Source organism: Sus scrofa, chromosome 7, assembly GCF_054392235.1.
Source record: "Sus scrofa isolate SSC_HxYL_T2T_F1_AM1 chromosome 7, Sscrofa_HxYL_maternal_Yorkshire_Landrace_v2.0, whole genome shotgun sequence".
Classification (NCBI taxonomy): domain Eukaryota; kingdom Metazoa; phylum Chordata; class Mammalia; order Artiodactyla; family Suidae; genus Sus; species Sus scrofa.
The window spans coordinates 125,995,726-126,013,733 of record NC_139389.1 but is presented as its reverse complement, the minus strand read 5'-3'; the positions used below and the strand labels follow the sequence as shown (position 1 = coordinate 126,013,733).

At 40.1% G+C, this 18,008-nt stretch overlaps 1 protein-coding gene across 35 annotated transcripts in view; it reads right to left on the bottom strand.

The window, feature by feature from the left end:
* UNC79 (unc-79 subunit of NALCN channel complex) overlaps positions 1–18,008 on the bottom strand; it is a 261,559-nt gene that overhangs the window by 101,334 nt on the left and 142,217 nt on the right. For all 35 annotated transcript variants that reach the window (XR_014811304.1, XM_084970070.1, XM_084970072.1 and 32 more), the window contains 5 exons: positions 13,868–14,009; positions 10,123–10,202; positions 9,890–10,038; positions 4,336–4,493; positions 893–1,074 (listed from right to left, as the gene is read on the bottom strand). Coding sequence is in view for 34 of the 35 variants with exons in the window: in XM_084970070.1 (XP_084826196.1) it covers positions 893–1,074; positions 4,336–4,493; positions 9,890–10,038; positions 10,123–10,202; positions 13,868–14,009 (711 nt within the window). In the remaining variant the exon portion in view is untranslated. The remainder of the gene's footprint in view (positions 1–892; positions 1,075–4,335; positions 4,494–9,889; positions 10,039–10,122; positions 10,203–13,867; positions 14,010–18,008) is intronic.

Genomic DNA, 18,008 nt, shown 5'->3' with positions numbered 1-18,008 from the left:
CACACACACACACACACAATTAAGAACATGGACATTATTATGAGTCAGATCTGAGTTTGCTCTGCCGCTTATTAGCCATGTGACTCTGAAAAAGTTACTTAACCTTTCTAACCCTCAGCTTCTCTGTCTGTAAAATGGGAACACACTGAAGTTATTGTGAGGATTAAACAAGGTAATGCATGATGGGACAGTTTTAATACACTGTCCCAGCAACACAATGCCTATTTGACAAATGTTAGCTCTTTCCATTATTATTACTTTTAATAATAACAGTATAATAATAAATGTGGAAAAACATTAGATCAAGACATTGGAGGTTCTAGTCTTGGTTCTCCCATGAATTCCCTCTGTGTTCTTTGATAAGTCCCATTATCTCTCTGAGACTTGGTTTCTTCAAGTATTAAATAAAGGTGGCCATATAGGATAAATAAACAACTCTCTCCAGGTCTCATAATTCACATCTGTCTGATTTTAACTTGTAGTATTTCATTTCAGTAGCATATTAACCTTCTCTTGTTTTGCTTGATTTATATTATGATTCATCTGATTTCTCTTAGCATCTAGCCTCAGTGACAAGAGCTTCCAGCCCAGGAGCCAGGTGAATTGTATTAGATAAATCAGCCTAGTTTAAAAATCTGCAACACACAAAAAAAATTTACAGTTACATCTGCCAGAAGTGATATCAGCATAGGGACAAAGACTGAAAAGAAAGAATCAACATGTAAAAAACAAGAGGTCTGTTAATACGGTGTGGTTTTCCCAATTTATGAATTTCCACTGTTATCATCATCACAGTATTTTATGTGTTTATGTGACAAATAATTCAATGAATTAGTAGAGCAGAGCAGAGAACCAGCCCAAGAGCAGATAATGTACATCTGAGGGACGTTACCTGCAATGCTGGCCTCTTTATGGTGTCAAGCAGGAGACCAGCCCTTGTAGCCACTGCTGGGTTGACGTCCTCCACAGCTGTCAGAAAGCAGCAGAAGGCATGTGCAAGGGAGTATTTCAGCAGGTGGTTTTTGGTCACTGAGTGAATATCCAGAAATCTACAAATTACAGCCACTTTTTCCACTGCAATGTAAAAGGCAGAGAACAGGGGGAAAAAAAAGAAAGGCATTTATTTAAACAGTCTGAAAATTGAGCCCATAGATTAAAAGCTAACTCTGGGCCCCCTCACACTGATTTTAAATACCAAAAGGAAATTCTAATGCCACCTTCTCAAGTGTTTTCTTTCATCTGTGCAGCAGAGACCATTTCTACTCAGCACAGTATTTTTCTGCCAGGCACTCTTGATTTAGTTCTGGGTTTTATTTTTTTAATGGTCTTTACCTTTGTTTAACTTCCAGCCACATTTCACACTCTTCAAAATGCCTCCACGCTCATTTCTCTGTCCACTCTATAGAGCTTCTGCAGAACACACAGGGAGATGGGAGGGGCCCACCAGGCCTGGCTCTAGGGTCTTAGTATGTCATGAAGCAACCTGACAGCCAGTCTTCCTGGGACTACAGAAGCCATGTTTTTCCTCCATGAAATAGATGCACCCTTACTTGATAGATTTATAATTATTCCATAAATTTGTTACATTATTCTAGCCACTCTTAAAATGTAGTTTTATAAAAAGTGTAGTAGCTAGTGAAGCAATATAGGCCCATGCAAAGACATTTCAGGACTTTACTTAAGCTGTTCCAGCAGCCTAGAATATTCTTTCTAATCTTTTCTGCTTGTTGGCACTCTTCCATCCTTAAAGAACCTGCTGCTGAAATTCTACTATCTTGTAAAGTCACCCTGACTTTCTAGAGTGGCCTTTCCATCCCAGGAACTCTATTACTCTATACTATTCATTTACACATGGCATTTGTGTATTCATATATAGTGATATGACGTTCCTTTTGTGATCTTGAATTATATTTATACCTTTATATTTTCTGAACATCATATATGTTTATATTTGATTTCATTAATTAAATTAGGAGCTCCTTGAGAATAGGAATCTGCTTTTACACTCTTTACTGCTTCCGTCACACCCAGCACATATAGTACTTATTCATTAAATTTACTGATTCACTTATTTTTAAAATATATAGTAAGCACATCCTATATAGCTAAAAGACATTCTAGGTACTCGGGGGAGATGGAAGTAAATGCAAAAATGAATTGTCATGGACTGAATGTTTGTGTCCCCCCCAAAAAAAATTGATATATTGAAGCCTTAATTCCCAATGTGATGGCATTTGGAGGTGGGACCTTGGGAGATAATTAGGTTTAGGTGAGGTCTTGAGGCTAGGGCCTGTATTAGGGGATTTGTGTCCTTATAATAAGAGGAAGGGAGACGAGAGCTCACTGTCTCTCTGTCTCTCTCTCTCTTCCACATAAGAATACAGCAAGAACGCAGCCATCTACAAGCCAGGAAGAGAGGTCTCACTGAGGAACTAAATAGGCTGGAACACTGATTTTGGACTTTCCAGCCTTCAGAACAGTGAGAAATACTGTCACTTAAGCCATCCAGTCTGTGTTATTCTGTTATGGCAGCCCAAGCAGACTAATATGTGACTCATTCACAGGTCTTTACTTCAAAGTCAAGTGAAGTAAAAGAGGCAAGATGGGTACAACTATAACCGAAATGTAACATTAAAGGCCGTAAATGTCAATAACGACGTAGAAACAAAATGCTGCAAGAGATCAGGGAGGAAAAAAATGACTTTCCGCCAAGGGGACCAAAAAAGTAGAACTCCATGGAGGCATTTCAGGGTGGAGGTGGCATTTGAATGGGACCTTGAAGGGAAGAGCACTTGAAATGGAGAGCACAGAATAGCCAATACATGGATGAAGGGAAGCAGGAGGCAACAGAGACATAGCAATGGTATGTGTAGAAAGAAGAGTGGGAAATGAGGCTGCAGACACTAGCAGTTAGACCAGAGGAAGCTTTGAATGTGAAGTCAAGGGTCTGAACTTTATGCTCTAGTCATTAAAAACCCATTACATTTTTTTTAGTAGAAAAGCAACATAATCAGAGCTGTGATTCAGATTAATTTGGCAGTAATTTAATCCTTAAATTGTAATGAAAGAGCATAGTTAAATAGTTATCTGCTTTATTTGTATTCAAATTGCCTACAAAATTTGCCAATACCACGTAGTTTTTTGCTAGAAAATTTTACCCTAATTTCATACCACATCATGTGCTATCAGCCCCTGAGATTCATGGGGCATTAAAAAGAACTCTTCGAGGTGATTAGATATTAGGGAACTGAATTCAAAGTATAATAGTTAACTCACCTGATGGAACTTGAATTTCTCTGAGAGATTTTTGAGACACTGAAATATACAGATACATGGAATCATTCTGAAAAGGCACACTGTGATATGCCAACCCTGCTTGTTGCCTGCTGAGAATGGGAGTGTCAGTGGATTAGAGTTAAGAATGAGTCAGATGTAAGGCCAAGAGAACACATCAGGTTCCTGCCTTACCATGTTCCTCTGAGAACTTGCCATTCTAAGCACTAGGAATTATGCCCATCACTGCACCAAACTTGGTCCCTGATGCTTCAATGTCAAGAGTACAACAGCAGAGCTTCTCAAACTTCAAAGAATTACCTGGAGAACTTGTGAGAAATACAGATTCTGGCCTCACCTCCTGTGATTCTGATTCAGTAGGTTTAGGATGGGACCCCATAATTTGCATTTTTAACAAATATTCCCAGCAGGTATTCTAATGCAAGTAACCTATTATCATTCAAGCCAGGATGCATTTGAGGGTAAACAAGGGTACAATTAACGAATACACTTGGACAACAGGCATAAACTAGACCTATCCTAGACAAACCTGGACAGGGTCAACCTATCTAAGGACCACTCTGAAAAATTGTGTTATTGAGGAAGTTCAACTAAGCGGAGCCACCAAAGAACACTAGCAAGGAGTTCCCACAGTGGCTCAGTAGTTAACGAATCCGTCTAGGAACCATGAGGTTGCGGGTTCCGTCCCTGCCCTTGCTCAGTGGGTTAACGATCCGGTGTTGCCGTGCGCTGTGGTGTAGGTTGCAGACTCGGCTCAGATCCCACGTTGCTGTGGCTCTGGCATAGGCCGGTGGCTGCAGCTCCAGTTCGACCCCTAGCCTGGGAACCTCCATATGCCGTGGGAGCGGCCGGACCTAGAAAAGGCAAAGGACAAAAAAAAAAAAAAAAAACGCTAGCAAACAGGACAACACCTTCTAAAAAGGAAGGGAGGAAAAAAAAAAAAAAAGGGAGGGAAAAGGAGGGCCAAAAAGAGATGTCTTGGCTGGACATCTGGTTTCCCTTGTGACCCAGAGAGAATTTTTAAGGTAATAACAAAAGTACCTGCTTCAAATCTCATCTTCCAGTCTTTGCTGTTGAAATTGCCATTGATGATTGTCCAAAAGATGTCAGCACCATGAGGAAGCGACAAAGCATGAAGAAGGAGAGGAACTGCCAATGAAGATAGCTGGGAGAATTCAGATTTGACAACTCTCCACAGGCTGAAGAATCAAGAAGAAGCAAGGTAGTTACAGTTATAATAAACCTTCTAGGGAAAAAAAATTCTACTGTCTTAATTTAAGGAGTGGTGGTTAACAGATGGCTGCTAGGGATGCTTGTGGTGAAATTCCGTTCATTCACAAGACTATAATGATACTCTGATAAACTGTCCCTATGCTCTTTTCCTATGTTAATTTTTAAAGAAATTACTTTGATGTAATAACATAAAAACACTACAGTTAACACTACATTTTTAACACAAAAATTAAAAATTACATATTATAAATGCAGGTATATGAATGAACAATGAGTGTTAAATAGTAACTGATTAGTTATGTTAACATGATGGGGTAATATGTGATTTTTAAAATGTTTCTTATATTGAACAGCTGGAGAATTTTGTTGGTTTTGTCTGCCCAGCAGCTTTTTCCTCTTACTTTAGCAAAGAATAACTCTTTTTCAATTAAGAACAGCCTCTCCACCAAACCTAGGGCAGTCAATCAAGTTCTCCAACCTTCTCTATGATAAGAGTGAACACAAAACCCAGGCTGATCAGAATACTTCAATGTCATAAATAGAGTGATTAGTCCAGTGGTGGGCATGTGACCCAGGCATAGAATTCTAGCAGTGTCCTCTTGCCAGGTTTGGATATGTACTCTGAAATCTCAAGAACAAAGTGGAATGTCAGTCTAGAGCTACTAGCAACCCACTCTCTTTCCCACTTCACAGGGACAACCTGCTGTGAAGCCAACATAGTTGGAACTAGGCTAAGTGATGGGGAGGGAGGGGGGAAGGAGAGGAGAAAAAGGAGGAGAAAAAAAAACCAGAGAGCAGTATCTCTGGTATCACCGCAATGAATACTTGCCATTCCTAAAACCAATTCACTACTGGTCAGAAACGTAACTTAGCAATGGGAAGCTAAATCAATCTATACCAGAATAATCCTGATTATATATTTTAATAATGTTTTCAAATTTTTAATTCAATTATTTTTTATTTTAAAGTTTTATGAAAGTGTAGTTGATTTACAATGTTGTGATAATTTCTGCTGTACAATAAAATGATTCCGTTATACATATATACACATTCATTCTTTTTCAGATTCTTTCTCACATAATTATCACAGAATATTGGTAGAGTTCTCTGTGCTATATAGCAGATCCTCATTGGCCAAATATTCCATATACCACAGTGTGCATATGCCAATCCCAATCCCCCAGTCCATCCCTCCCCACAACTGTCCCCTCTGGACAATTTGTTCTCAAAATTGGTGGTCTGTTTCTGTTCTGAAAATAAGTTTCTTTGTATCCTTTTTAAAATTCTACATATAAGTGAAGTCAAATGATTGTCTTTCACTGTCTGACTTACTTCATTTAGTATGATAATCTCTAGGTCCATCCCTGTTGCTGCAAATGGCACTATTTCATTCTTTTATGGCTGAGTAATAGTCCGTTGTATGTATGTACCACATCTTCTTTATCTGTTCATCTGTTGATGGACATTTAGGTTGCTTCCATGTCTTGGCTATTGTAAATAGTGCTGCAGCAAACATTGGGGTGCACGTATCTTTTCTTATTATAGTCTTCTCTGGACATATGTGCAGGAGTAGGATCACTGGATCATATGGTATTTGTTGCAATGGTAAATAGGATTGTTCCCTTATTTTCTCTTTCTGACCTTTCATTGTTAGCATATAGAAATGCAAGAAATGTCTCTGTATTTGTTTATTTATTTATTGCTTTTTAGGGCTGTACCTGCGGCGTATGGAGGTTCCCAGGCTAGGGGTCAAATCGGAGCTGTAACTGATGGCCTACACCATAGCCACAGCAACTCCAGATCCGAGCAGTCTCTGCAACCTACACCACAGCTCATGGCAATGCCGGATCCTTAACCCACTGAGGGAGGGATGCTCCCTCATGGATGCTAGTCAGATTCGTTTTTGCTGAGCCATGACAGGAACTCCTCTCTGTATTAATTTAGTATCCTGCAACTTTACTGAATTCATTGATAAGCTCTAGTCGTTTTCTTTTTTGTTTTTTTGTTTTTTGTTTTTGCTTTTTAGGGCTGCACCTGCACCTGTGTCATATGTAAGTTCTCAGACTAAGGGTCGAATCAGAGCTATAACTGCCAGCCTATGCCACAGCCACAACAACGCGGGATCCATACTGTGTCTGTGACCTACACCACAGCTCATGGCAATGCTGGATCCTTAACCCAATGAGCAATGCCAGGGATCAAACCCACATCCTCATGGATACTAGTCAGTCTGCAAACTGCTGAGCCACAATGGGAACTCGTTCTGTTAGTTTTCTGATAGCAACTTTGGGATTATCTATGTATAGTATCATGTCATCTGCAAACAGTGACAGTTTTACTTCGTTTCCAATTTGGATTCCTTTTATTTGTTTTTCTTCTCTGATTGCCATGGCTAGGATTTCCAAAACTATGTTGACTAAAAGTGGCAAGAGTAGACATGCTTGTCTTATTCCTAATCTTAGTGGAAATTCTCTCAGCTTTTCACTGTTGAGAATGATGTTAGCTATGGCTTTGTCACAATGGCCTTTAATGTGTTGAGATAGGTTCCCTCTATGCCCACTTTCTGGAGGGCAGACATATCATAAATGAGTGTCGGATTTTGTCAAAAGCTTTTTCTGCATCTATCGATATGATCACATGGCTTTAATTCTTCGGTTTGTTAATGTGGCATATTACACTGATTGATTTGCAGATATTGAAAAATCCTTGCCTCCCTGGGATAAATCCCACTTGATCAGGATATATGATCCTTTTAATGTAATGTTGGATTCAGTTTACTAGTATTTTGTTGAGGGTTTTTGCATCTGTATTCATCAGTGATATTAACCAATAATTTTTTTGTGGCATCTTTGATGGCCAGGGTGATGGTGGCTTCATGGAATGATTTTGAGAGTGTTCCTTCTTCTGAAATTTTTTGGAATAGGTTTAGAAGGATAGGTGTTAACTCCAATGCTTGATAGAATTTGCCTGTGAAGCTATCTGGTCCTGGACTCTTGTTTGTTGCAAGTTTTTTAATCACAGTTACAATTTCAGTATTTGTGATCAGTCTCTTCATATTTTCTATTTCATATTTTCAGTATTGGAAGATTATGCCTTTCTAAGAACTTGTCCATTTCTTCTAGGTTGTCCATTTATTGGCATAGTTGATTGTAGTAGTCTCTTATGGTCCTTTGTATTTCTGTAATGTCCATTGTAACTTCTCCTTTTTCATTTCTAATATTATTTATTTGAGGCCTCTCCTTTTTCTTAATGAGTCTGGCTAGGGGTTTGTCAATTTGTCGATCTTTTCAAAGAACCAGCTTTTAGTATCATTGATCTTTTCTATTGTTTTCTTCTTGTCTATTTAATTTATGTCTGGTCTGATAATTACGATTTTTTTTCTTCTACTAACTTCAGGTTTTGTTTGCTTTTCTTTCTCTAGATGATTTAGGTATAAGGTTAGCTTTTTTGTTTGAGATTTTTTTTGTTTCCTGAGGTGAGTTTGTATTGCTATAAACTTTCCTCTTAGAACTGCTTTTGCTGCATCTCATAGGTTTTAGATCATTTTGTCATTTGTCTCTAGGTAGTTTTTCATTTCCTCTTTTATTTCTTCAGTGATCTGTTGGTTGTTTAGTAGCAAATTGTTTAGTCTCCACATGTTTGTGTTTTCTGCAGTTTTTTGTTTCTTGTCATCAATTTCTAATCTTATAGTGTTGTGGTAAGAAAAGATGCTTGATATGATTTCAGTTTTCTTAAATCTACCAAGGCCTGATTTGTGGCCCAGAATGTGATCTACCCTAGAGAATGTTCCATATGCACTTGAGAAGAATGTGTATTCTGCTGCTTTTGGAAGCTTGGATCTCAACCTATTTCTCCAGCCTCATTTTCCATTACTCCTCTAAAACCACACCATGCAGCAAAAAAATAAATAAATAAAACCTTAGTATCACCTCAGTATGCCCTACTCCTTTCTTGTCCCCTCCTTCCAACTCTTCCATCTGTTTCCTCTTGACAATTCCACTTTCCACAAAAGTCCTACCCACCTCAAATCTCTGTCAAAATTTTATCATTATCTCAATGCCCATAAAAATGGTATCTGCTCCTGACCCCTTGCCTAATCAGAAATGACCTCTCCCAGCTCTGAACTATACAAAGCACAGTATACCCTTGGATTTAGAGTGACTTGCGTATACATGTATCTTAGTTTATCCAAGATTTTAGTCCCCTTCATACACATTGGTTTGAGTTATGAAGACTGTACCCTCATCAGTCTCAAAAGTGGACCAATTTGAATAAAATTATGTGGTCACCTTCTTCCAAACTAGATTGCAGGAGTTCCCGTCGTGGCGCAGTGGTTAACGAATCCGACTAGGAACCATGAGGTTGCGGGTTTGGTCCCTGCCCTTGCTCAGTGGGTTAACGATCCGGCATTGCCGTGAGCTGTGGTGTAGGTTGCAGACGCGGCTCGGATCCCGCGTTGCTGTGGCTCTGGCTGGTGGCTACAGCTCCGATTCAACCCCTAGCCTGGGAACCTCCATATGCCGCGGGAGCGGCCCAAGAAATAGCAACAACAGCAATAACAACAACAACAGACAAAAAGACAAAAGACAAAAAAAAAAAAAAAAAAAAAAAAAAAAACTAGATTGCAAATCCCCATAGTACCTAGAATAACAATGTATATAGTAAACCCTCAATAACATTTGTTGAATGAACAAATAAATGAACAAAATTAGTAAAAACAGAGCCTCAACTTGGTTTTGTCACCAAGTTAACCTGAACCAAACTTTTCTTTTTTTAATCATCTCATTCTCTCTTGAAGATATTTTTTGGACTTATTTCTAGGAAGACTGTAACAATTATTTTAAGGTTCTCAGGAAGAAAACACTATGTAAATCCAGCATAATTTTTTATTATTTTACTCAAAATGTATCAGCAGTCTCTAAAAAAATACCTTCTATACCTTCTCAGATAATACATGGGGAGATTTTAGATATCTATTAGCAGTTTTATTTCAAGTAAGATATTGAGTAAGTTTCATTCAATTATACTAGGCAAATATTAACTAAGTACCTGTTGATAATTCTGTAAAGTACACTATACTCTAAGCTGTCTAACAACTGAAAGGCATAAAATAGTCCTTATTTTTGCCTTTTCTATTTTTATAGTATCTATCAAAGAAAATTACTATTCCACATGTTGACATACTTAAAAATTAGCATTAAAAAAAAAAAAAAAAAAAAAAAGGTTGTTCCCCAGGCAATTAGCCTGTTCTGGCTAAGAGAAATAACCCAATGTGCTGGCAAGTCTTATTCTAACATTGATTTTCACAGCTAAAGCCTAAAATATAAACCAACAAACCAATAAAACTACTAGGAAGACATACCTTGCAATCAACATATGATCCTGAATGTAGGCTAAAAATTGAGGATGATCTTTTCTAGCAATGTATAAACACTCTCCATGCAGACAGAGAATCTTCAGGCAATTGAGCATATTAAAAAGAATGTCTGGCTCTTCAAACTTAGCCATTTCCTATGTAAAGAACCACATGTTTACTGAATTATCTAAGATGGAAAGGCTACCAAGTAAAATATTCAAATATTTCAAAAAATATACCTGGAAAATGGTGTATATTAATCTCAAAGTTACTGGAAGCTGTTGGTAGCAAAATTTTCTTTCGGTGTCATTCTTTATTGCTGAGAAGAAATAATTACACAAAGGTTAGCACAGCCCCTTTCCCCCAACATTCATGAATTTATCGACACCATAAAATAAAGAGGAGAAAAATAGAATATGTATTTGTGTAAAGTTTTTATTTGCTCTCTAAGTTAGCAAATATCTTTTCCATGATGCAAGTGCAGGAAAACCTCCAGATTTAGGATCCTCAGCTTCCCCTTTCCACTGTGTCTTCAGATGTCTCTGATTCCCTGAAGCAACACCAGCCCAGCCCTTGGCTCCCTTGGGCAGCCACTTCTGCTGCTACCCAGATGGGCCTCAGGCCTGGCTAGGTATGCCTCCCTATTTGAACGGGAGATAAGCAGGCATTAAGGAGAGGTACTCAAGCACCTAGGGAAGGATGCATATGCACGGGACTCACATGTGCAAAAAGGGGGCATTTTAAAGAAGTTGAGCATATTCAAATCAGAACTACCCCTGGTTTTACCTTCTCGTGAGGACCTCTAAAAACTCCTTTGCCTCTAAAGTGGGAGGTGGTGGTATATTGTACATGAGGCACACTACAGAAAAGAATTCACAAGTTAACCAGATGTAGAAACTAATGTAAAATGTTTTCAAATCACCATTATAAGTTCTGGCAATTCCTAGGATCAGAGACAGTGGGAGTAAAACCCTCTTGGCATATACACTAGTTTATATGGATCTTCCGCTCCAATGTATTTTAAATACTTGTTATTAGCACGTGACTCTATTTTATCAAGTATAAGTATTTTTTAAATATTTTTTAGTGGAGGACATATCTGACTGCTGTAAGAAATAGGTGCCAGGCCACAAAATGCATAAACAGGAAATACTCTAGAAGGAGGGGGAAACCATTGAACATAGATCAATAAGGCGTCCATCTATTCTCTGACAGAGGAGCTCAAGACAACTGCCGGAAGACCCACAAAGCAGAAGCAGGATTAGGGCGCTTAGCAGCAGGGATGGCTGGTCTTGGAAGAAAATTAATGGAGGTTTCCCTGAGGAGACAGGATATAACTGTGTCCTGCAAGACAGCAGAGAGTAAAAGAAGGAAAACAGACCAGAAGCTGTGACCAGAGTTTGAAATAGTGTTTGAGGGAGATGAGTAGAGCAAATGTTTAAATAAGTACAGTTTATAACAATTAACCAAGGAAAAGAGTATTTTATTAAGATGAATTGCTTAGGAGTGCTCTTGTGGCGCAGCCAGAGAAGGTTCCAGCATTGTCACTGCAGTATCTTGGGTGGCTGCTGTGGCATAGGCTCTATCCCTGGCCCAGGAATTTTACATGCTGTGGGCACCAAAAAAAAAAAAAAAAAAAAAAAAAAAGAATTGCTTCATTTTAACCCTTGTTCAAATAAAATGTTACATATAAATTAAATTGATCTGTGTTCTTTGGCAGGTTTAAAAAAACACATTTACATATAAAGAGTACATGTTATCAGATCACAAGTGAAATCTTTGCTTCCCTTAGGCATTGATGCCTATAGAAACATGGCCCTGGCCTGGGCCCCAGCAAATAATTAGTAAATCTAAGTAAATGAGGAGATCCGGGTTCTACTCTCAACCCTGCCACTAACTAGTTGTACAATATTTGGATTTCTGATTTCCAGTCCCCCACCTCAGCAATGCCCAGAATCAGGGGTGAGCAGGCGGAGCTCATTCAGTTTGTTCATATTCCAACTCCTCAGATGATCCTGCTGCTCCATTACAGTTCTGGACACATGTCAAGCATAACGCATAAATCAGGAATGAATAATACTAGCTACATGACCGTGGGCCAGTTGTTTAACCTATTTGGGATGTATTTTCCTCATCTGCAAAGTGAACTAGATCACCAGGCTTTGAACTTCCTTCTATGAAGTACTTTGCTGAAAGGAAATCTTACTTAGAATTCCAACATAGAGATAGCGCAAGTCAGAGCACTCTGGTTGAAGCAGAGTAGGGAGCCTGGGTCTTTACCATTTGCACACATCTTGTCGCCAATAGCCACCCAAATTAAGGAAAGTCAAAAGGAAACAACACAGAGATGTATAACTCCAAGTACATGCTGGAAACCAGTGAAGCACGTGATCTCGGGTATTCCCTCAAAGTCTGTTTCAGTGGTTCTACATAGTGTGAGCCAACATATTCATCCTCAACTAGACACGCATATGATTCATGCTGAAGCAGTTAGTTCCACAAAAGAATTTTGTACTCATGATGTAGTCTGATAAGACACCCCATGAGCTGCTGCTGAGGCAAAATACTAACTCAGGTAGCTAGTGTAAGAGCATGGGCTCTGATACATTCTTTGATACGGATATTGATTAACCTTTGTGGCTTAAGGGCTCCAGGGAGTAACACCTTCACAGACCTTGTTCTGTTATAGGAAATGCGCATTCCCCACCAGCTTTGTTTACGATAGGGAATGCAAATCTCTAGCCCACTCCTCAACTGATAGAAAAGGAATGAGAGGAATGGTGACTTAATTTAAGGACAAAAACACCATAAAACTGTCGGACATTCCCAACCCTAAAACCCCTATTGGACAAGGACCTATATAGGTAATTGAGCAAGGCCAATGGGAGAAAACATCTTTCTGGACCCCACGTTGGTACCCTCCCCACCTTTAAGAGATAAAAATCCCCATAGGACAATAGAGAAGGGGGCTCTTCTCCCCCCTCGCAGCAGTCCTGGGGGCTATTTGCTTCTCTTTAATAAGGACTTTGCTTGCTTGCTGCCTGTGTGTTCATGGAGTTCATTCTTCGACTGCTGTGAACAAGAATCCGGATTCTGGTGTCATCTTTCTGGTATCACTGCAATGAACCCCACAAAACAGTCACTTAATAATGTTTGCTGATCACTGGAGTGGTGGAAAGGCCATGCTTCCCAAAATTTGGTTCTGGGGAGCAGGCCTGCCAGGGGCCAGCTCATCTAACAGTTCAGGACAGTGGAAGCAGGAAGATACAAATTCAAGAGTGCCACACTACAGATGAGAAATCAGGCTTTCCCAGAGGCACATGGGGTCATATCCTAAATTCCTTAAACTCCTTCAGAGACTGAGGTGCTAGAGATGATTCCAAGCCTGCATGCCATCCTGCTGTTCCCAGATAGCCCACATAGAGCCTTTAGGCACACCAGAAAGAGGTCCTCCTTGCCGCCTATGAGCAGGGCCAACTAGCCTTCGAGTACAACTTGTACAACTATTCACAGTGATCCTATCCAGGGTCCCAGCCAAGCCCCTAGGGCACAGAAGCTGAATGAGTTCAAGTCAGGCACCTCTATCCAAAACATTCTGCTTTGGCCAAATGCCCTGAGTGGCTCTGGAGACTGCTGGCACCCTCCACTTGGGCCTCTCAGCCTTGGTTCACAACTCCTTCTCCACAGAGAATATGATTCACTATATGTAAAGGTGATGCTTTCACTGACACAGTGGAATATTGTCAATAACAAGGTCCTGCTGTCAGAAATATGCTCAGTGATCTCTGCTCTACTGGAAGCACATCCTGGATCTTTCACTTCATAATCTTGGGGAAAATGGTTCATTTGCACAAGTCTGCACTGAGGAGCCCAAGTCTAACGTGGCCAAGTAGGTGGTAATCTAAGAAACCAGGGTTCTGTGTGTTGGGCCTGTGCAAAGCGGGATGTGCACACTGCTCTCCCCATAAACCATAGTTCACCTACCAGCATGTTCCATGGATTCAGTGCAACTGCCTGGGTTCTCCTCATGCTTGGTTGCTGGATTCTCTTCCTCCTCACCTTCGGGGCCTATAATGAACTCTGGTCTGGACGAAAGGAGGCTATCCTCAAGGCTGTCGGTGGGCTCCTGAAACAAATACAACAAGCAACCAGATAAACAGACCTTCAGGGATGTAAGGAATGTTTCTGCTTGGTTCAAAAAGACAGGGGAGTGCCTGCTGTGTCCCAGACCCAATGCTGAGCCCTGGAGGGCAAAGACACCTGCCTCCAAAGAGTCTTGAACTCATTGCCATAATGGTTAAAGGAAATCTGAATGAGTTGTTTTCTGAAACATTTTCATTCCCTTAAAATAAGTATGGAAAAAAACTCAAAAACATGGTTAAATCTTCCTGGCCCTGCTTTCTCATCTCTGCTTTAATCTCTGTAATCAGTCCCACTTACCAAGTGAGTCTAACTGATGCTAATTTTTTTTTCAACCACAGCAACTTAATTAGCATAGAATAATAAGGGGTTCACAGCAATATATTGGGATGCAAGTACTGGTTGTTGGGGGAAGTCAGATTTTTAGGAGCAAGAAATTTCTATAATATGGAGTTAAAGAGTGGTAGGTATGGCAACCCAAGTGTCCATCCATGGAAGAACAGATAGACAAAATGTAAAAAATGGAATATTATTCAGCCTTAAAAAGGAAGGAATTCTGACACATGCTACTACGTGGATGAATCTTGAGGACACTATAATAGGTGAAATAAGCCAGTCACAAAGGGACAAATATTGTATGGCTCCACTTATATGAGATAGAAAGTAAAATGGTGGTCTCCAGGGGTCAAGGGGAGGGAGCAATGGGACATTATTGTTTGATGGGTTTTCATTATTGAGTTTCTGGTTTTCAAGGCGATAATACTCTGAAGACTGGTTGTACAATAACATGTGTATATTTAACACTATATCTCTATCTATAGCTTTTGATATAGAATTAAGTATATGCACATTGTTGCACGATACATAGATACATAACAAGCTACAAATGGTGATAAAAGAGAAGACTTAGAGAGTGCTAGGTATGGCTACCATTTAAAATATCCATATTTATGGGAGTTCCCATTGTGGCTCAGGAGTAACAAAACCAACTAGCATCCATAAGGAGGCAGGTTCGATCCCTGGCCTCGCTCAGTGGGTTAAGGACCCAGCTTAATCCCTGCATTGCCATAAGCTATGGTTTAGGTCACAGACATGGCTCAGATCCTGCGCTGCTGTGGCTGTGGCTGTGGTGTAGGCTGGCAGCTACAGCTCTGATTCAACTCCTAGCCTGGAAACTTCCATAGGCCACAGGTGCGGCCCTAAAATAAATAAATAAATAAGTAAATAAATAAATAAATAAATAAAAATTTAAAAAGCCAAAAAAATAAAATAAAATATCCATCTCTAGTTATCCTCCTATTCCAGCTTTATTCTTTCTTTCAAGTTCCACCTTCAAATATCCTCTTAAAATCATCTTATTTTAGCTAACCACTTTAACCAGCAATTACTTCAACCAGCAATTTTAAGAGTTATTTGACAACCTCAAAACAAGAAGGAGGCAAAGACTGATGGGGTCCATGAAGGACACCAAGGAGGAAGAAACTAGAGCTGAAGTGGAGCCTGGCAGGGTTCTGAAGAATATCTTTGCCAGCTTCACCATTTTGCTGAGGCTAGCCCTGTTCCCAGGTCACCCATGAACAAGACACTAAATCAACTTATAAACTCAGTTTCATAAAGTTCAGTATGGTGAAAAGTTTCCTGCTGCATATTGACTTTTCTGCAGATGACACATATCTGGTATCGTCCGATGCAGCAGGGACTGTCTTGCATACTAGCCTAAGCCTCCTGCTGCCCATCCTTCACATCCTCACCCTCCTGCCTCCACCTGTCACAGGAGGACAATTAAAGAATGAAGGTAGCTGCCTCCTGCATTGGAGACGACATGCTTGAAGGCACAGCCTTCTTTTATTGATGGGCATCTCTCCCATAAAACTTTGAGAGGAAAACTGATGCACATGGATTATTTTGATGGCTCAGTTTCTCCATATTTATGCTTATTCTTCCTTTCATGAGTTTTTATACACAAACTTCTGTATAAAATAAATAGGCAACAAGGATACCTTGTACAACACTGGGAAATATAACTATTTGCAATAACTTTAAATCAAGTATAATCTATAAAAGTATTGAATCACCCTGTTATACACCTGAAACTAATACAATATTATAATTAACTATACTTCAATAAAGAAACAGTTAATTAAAAGTGAAAAAAAATACAGAAAGCCTGCTAGGGAGAGGTGGGGGTTCAGGACATCTGCCTCCCTCTTTGCCCTCTCATTCTTTTTCTGAAAGAGAAACCTGCCCTTCATGTAGCCACTTCCTTAGCTGATTCTGTTCCCACAAACTACTGTAACCCATGGTTACTACCACCCCCAACGGCATAAAGGACTCAATTTCAAAATCTCCTAGACACATTATTTTTCCTCTCTTTAAAATTTGACCTGAGGAGTTCCCGTTGTGGCGCAGTCGTTAACTAATCCAACTAGGAACCATGACGTTGTGGGTTCAATCCCTGGCCTTGCTCAATGGGTTAAGGATCCGGGGTTGTCAGGAGCTGCGGTGTAGGTCGCAGACGTGGCTCGGATCCCATGTTGCCGTGGCTCTGGCGTAGGCTGGTGGCTACAGCTCTGATTAGACCCCTAGCCTGGGAACCTCCATATGCCATGGGCAGTGGCCCTAGAAAAGGCAAAAAGACAAAAAAAAAAAAAAAAAATTGACCTGATCAGAAGTTCCCACTGTGGCACAGTAGGTTAAGAATCCAACTCCAGTGGCTCAGGTCACTGCAGAGTTATGGGTTAGATGTCCTGTGCAGTGGGTTAAGGGACCCTGCATTACCACAGTTGCAGTGTAAGTCACAGCTGCAGCTCTTGGATTCAATCCCTGCCCCAGGAACTTCCAAATGCTGTGGGTGTGGCCACAAAAAAAAAAAAAAAATTGACCTAATCAACTATTCCCTCCTTTTCTAGACTATCTTCTACCTTGCTTTTGGAGTTGTTGCTCTTCCATTTTCCCCTGTATCTCTAGCCTCTCCTCAATCTATTTATGGTCTTTTCTTCCCCTTTCTTCCCCTCTTAAGTGTTGATATTTCCCAAAATTCTCCCTTCTCATTCCACACAATACACTGGTGACTCAAACTTTTATCTACTTCTGATCTTTCTCCTAAGAACCAGATGCACATACCTGACGATGCCTGACATCCCCATTTGGATGCCTAATAGGCATCTCCATCCACTGTGTCTGAATGTGGCTGCATTTCATCCCACTCTCGCCAAAAAATTACTTCTCCCATTAACAACTGTCAGCTCCCAAGCCAGAAAACAAGGACTTGTCCTAAACTTTTCCATCCCTAAACACCAACTAAATACCAAGTGCTATTGATTCTCTTTCCTAAAAATCTGTCAGGCCCACCCCTTCTCTTCACCATCAGCATCATTGCTTTAGTTCGGGCTCCTCTGTTTCTTCTCTAGTGACCTCATTAAGATTCCTATCCCCAGTGTCCATAATCTTCTAACCTCTCTCCTCCACTGGTGGAATTTCTCAAATTCATCAAATTATATCACCACACTGATTAAAATTCTTTAGGAGTCCCCCACTGTCACCAAGACAAAATCCATACTTCTTAGTTTGGCCAACAGAGCCCTAAATGAATGTGTCTCTGTTTGGCCAACAGAGCCCTAAATGAATGTGCCTATAAAACTGTCTTGCCTTACTTTTGCCATCCTGCTGGCTCACTGCTCTAGCAACAATGAACTGCTTTCAGTTTCCTAGTGTATCATTACCCCTTTCCTCTGTGTCATTTAAACAGAGAGTTTTCTAGATCTCAACATCCTTCTCTCCTCTCACCCTCAATTCATTAACTCCACTCTTCCTTCAAATATAAGCTCAGTAGCCACCTCCTCCGGGAAGACGCCCCAGGTCCCTATCACGTCTCTAAGCAAGACTCGTCCCTTCTCTGTCCTCTCATAGCTACCTCAGTCACATCTGTCTCTTATGGTTTTTCATTTACTTAAACATTTTCCTGATTAGCTTCTAAGCTAGATGG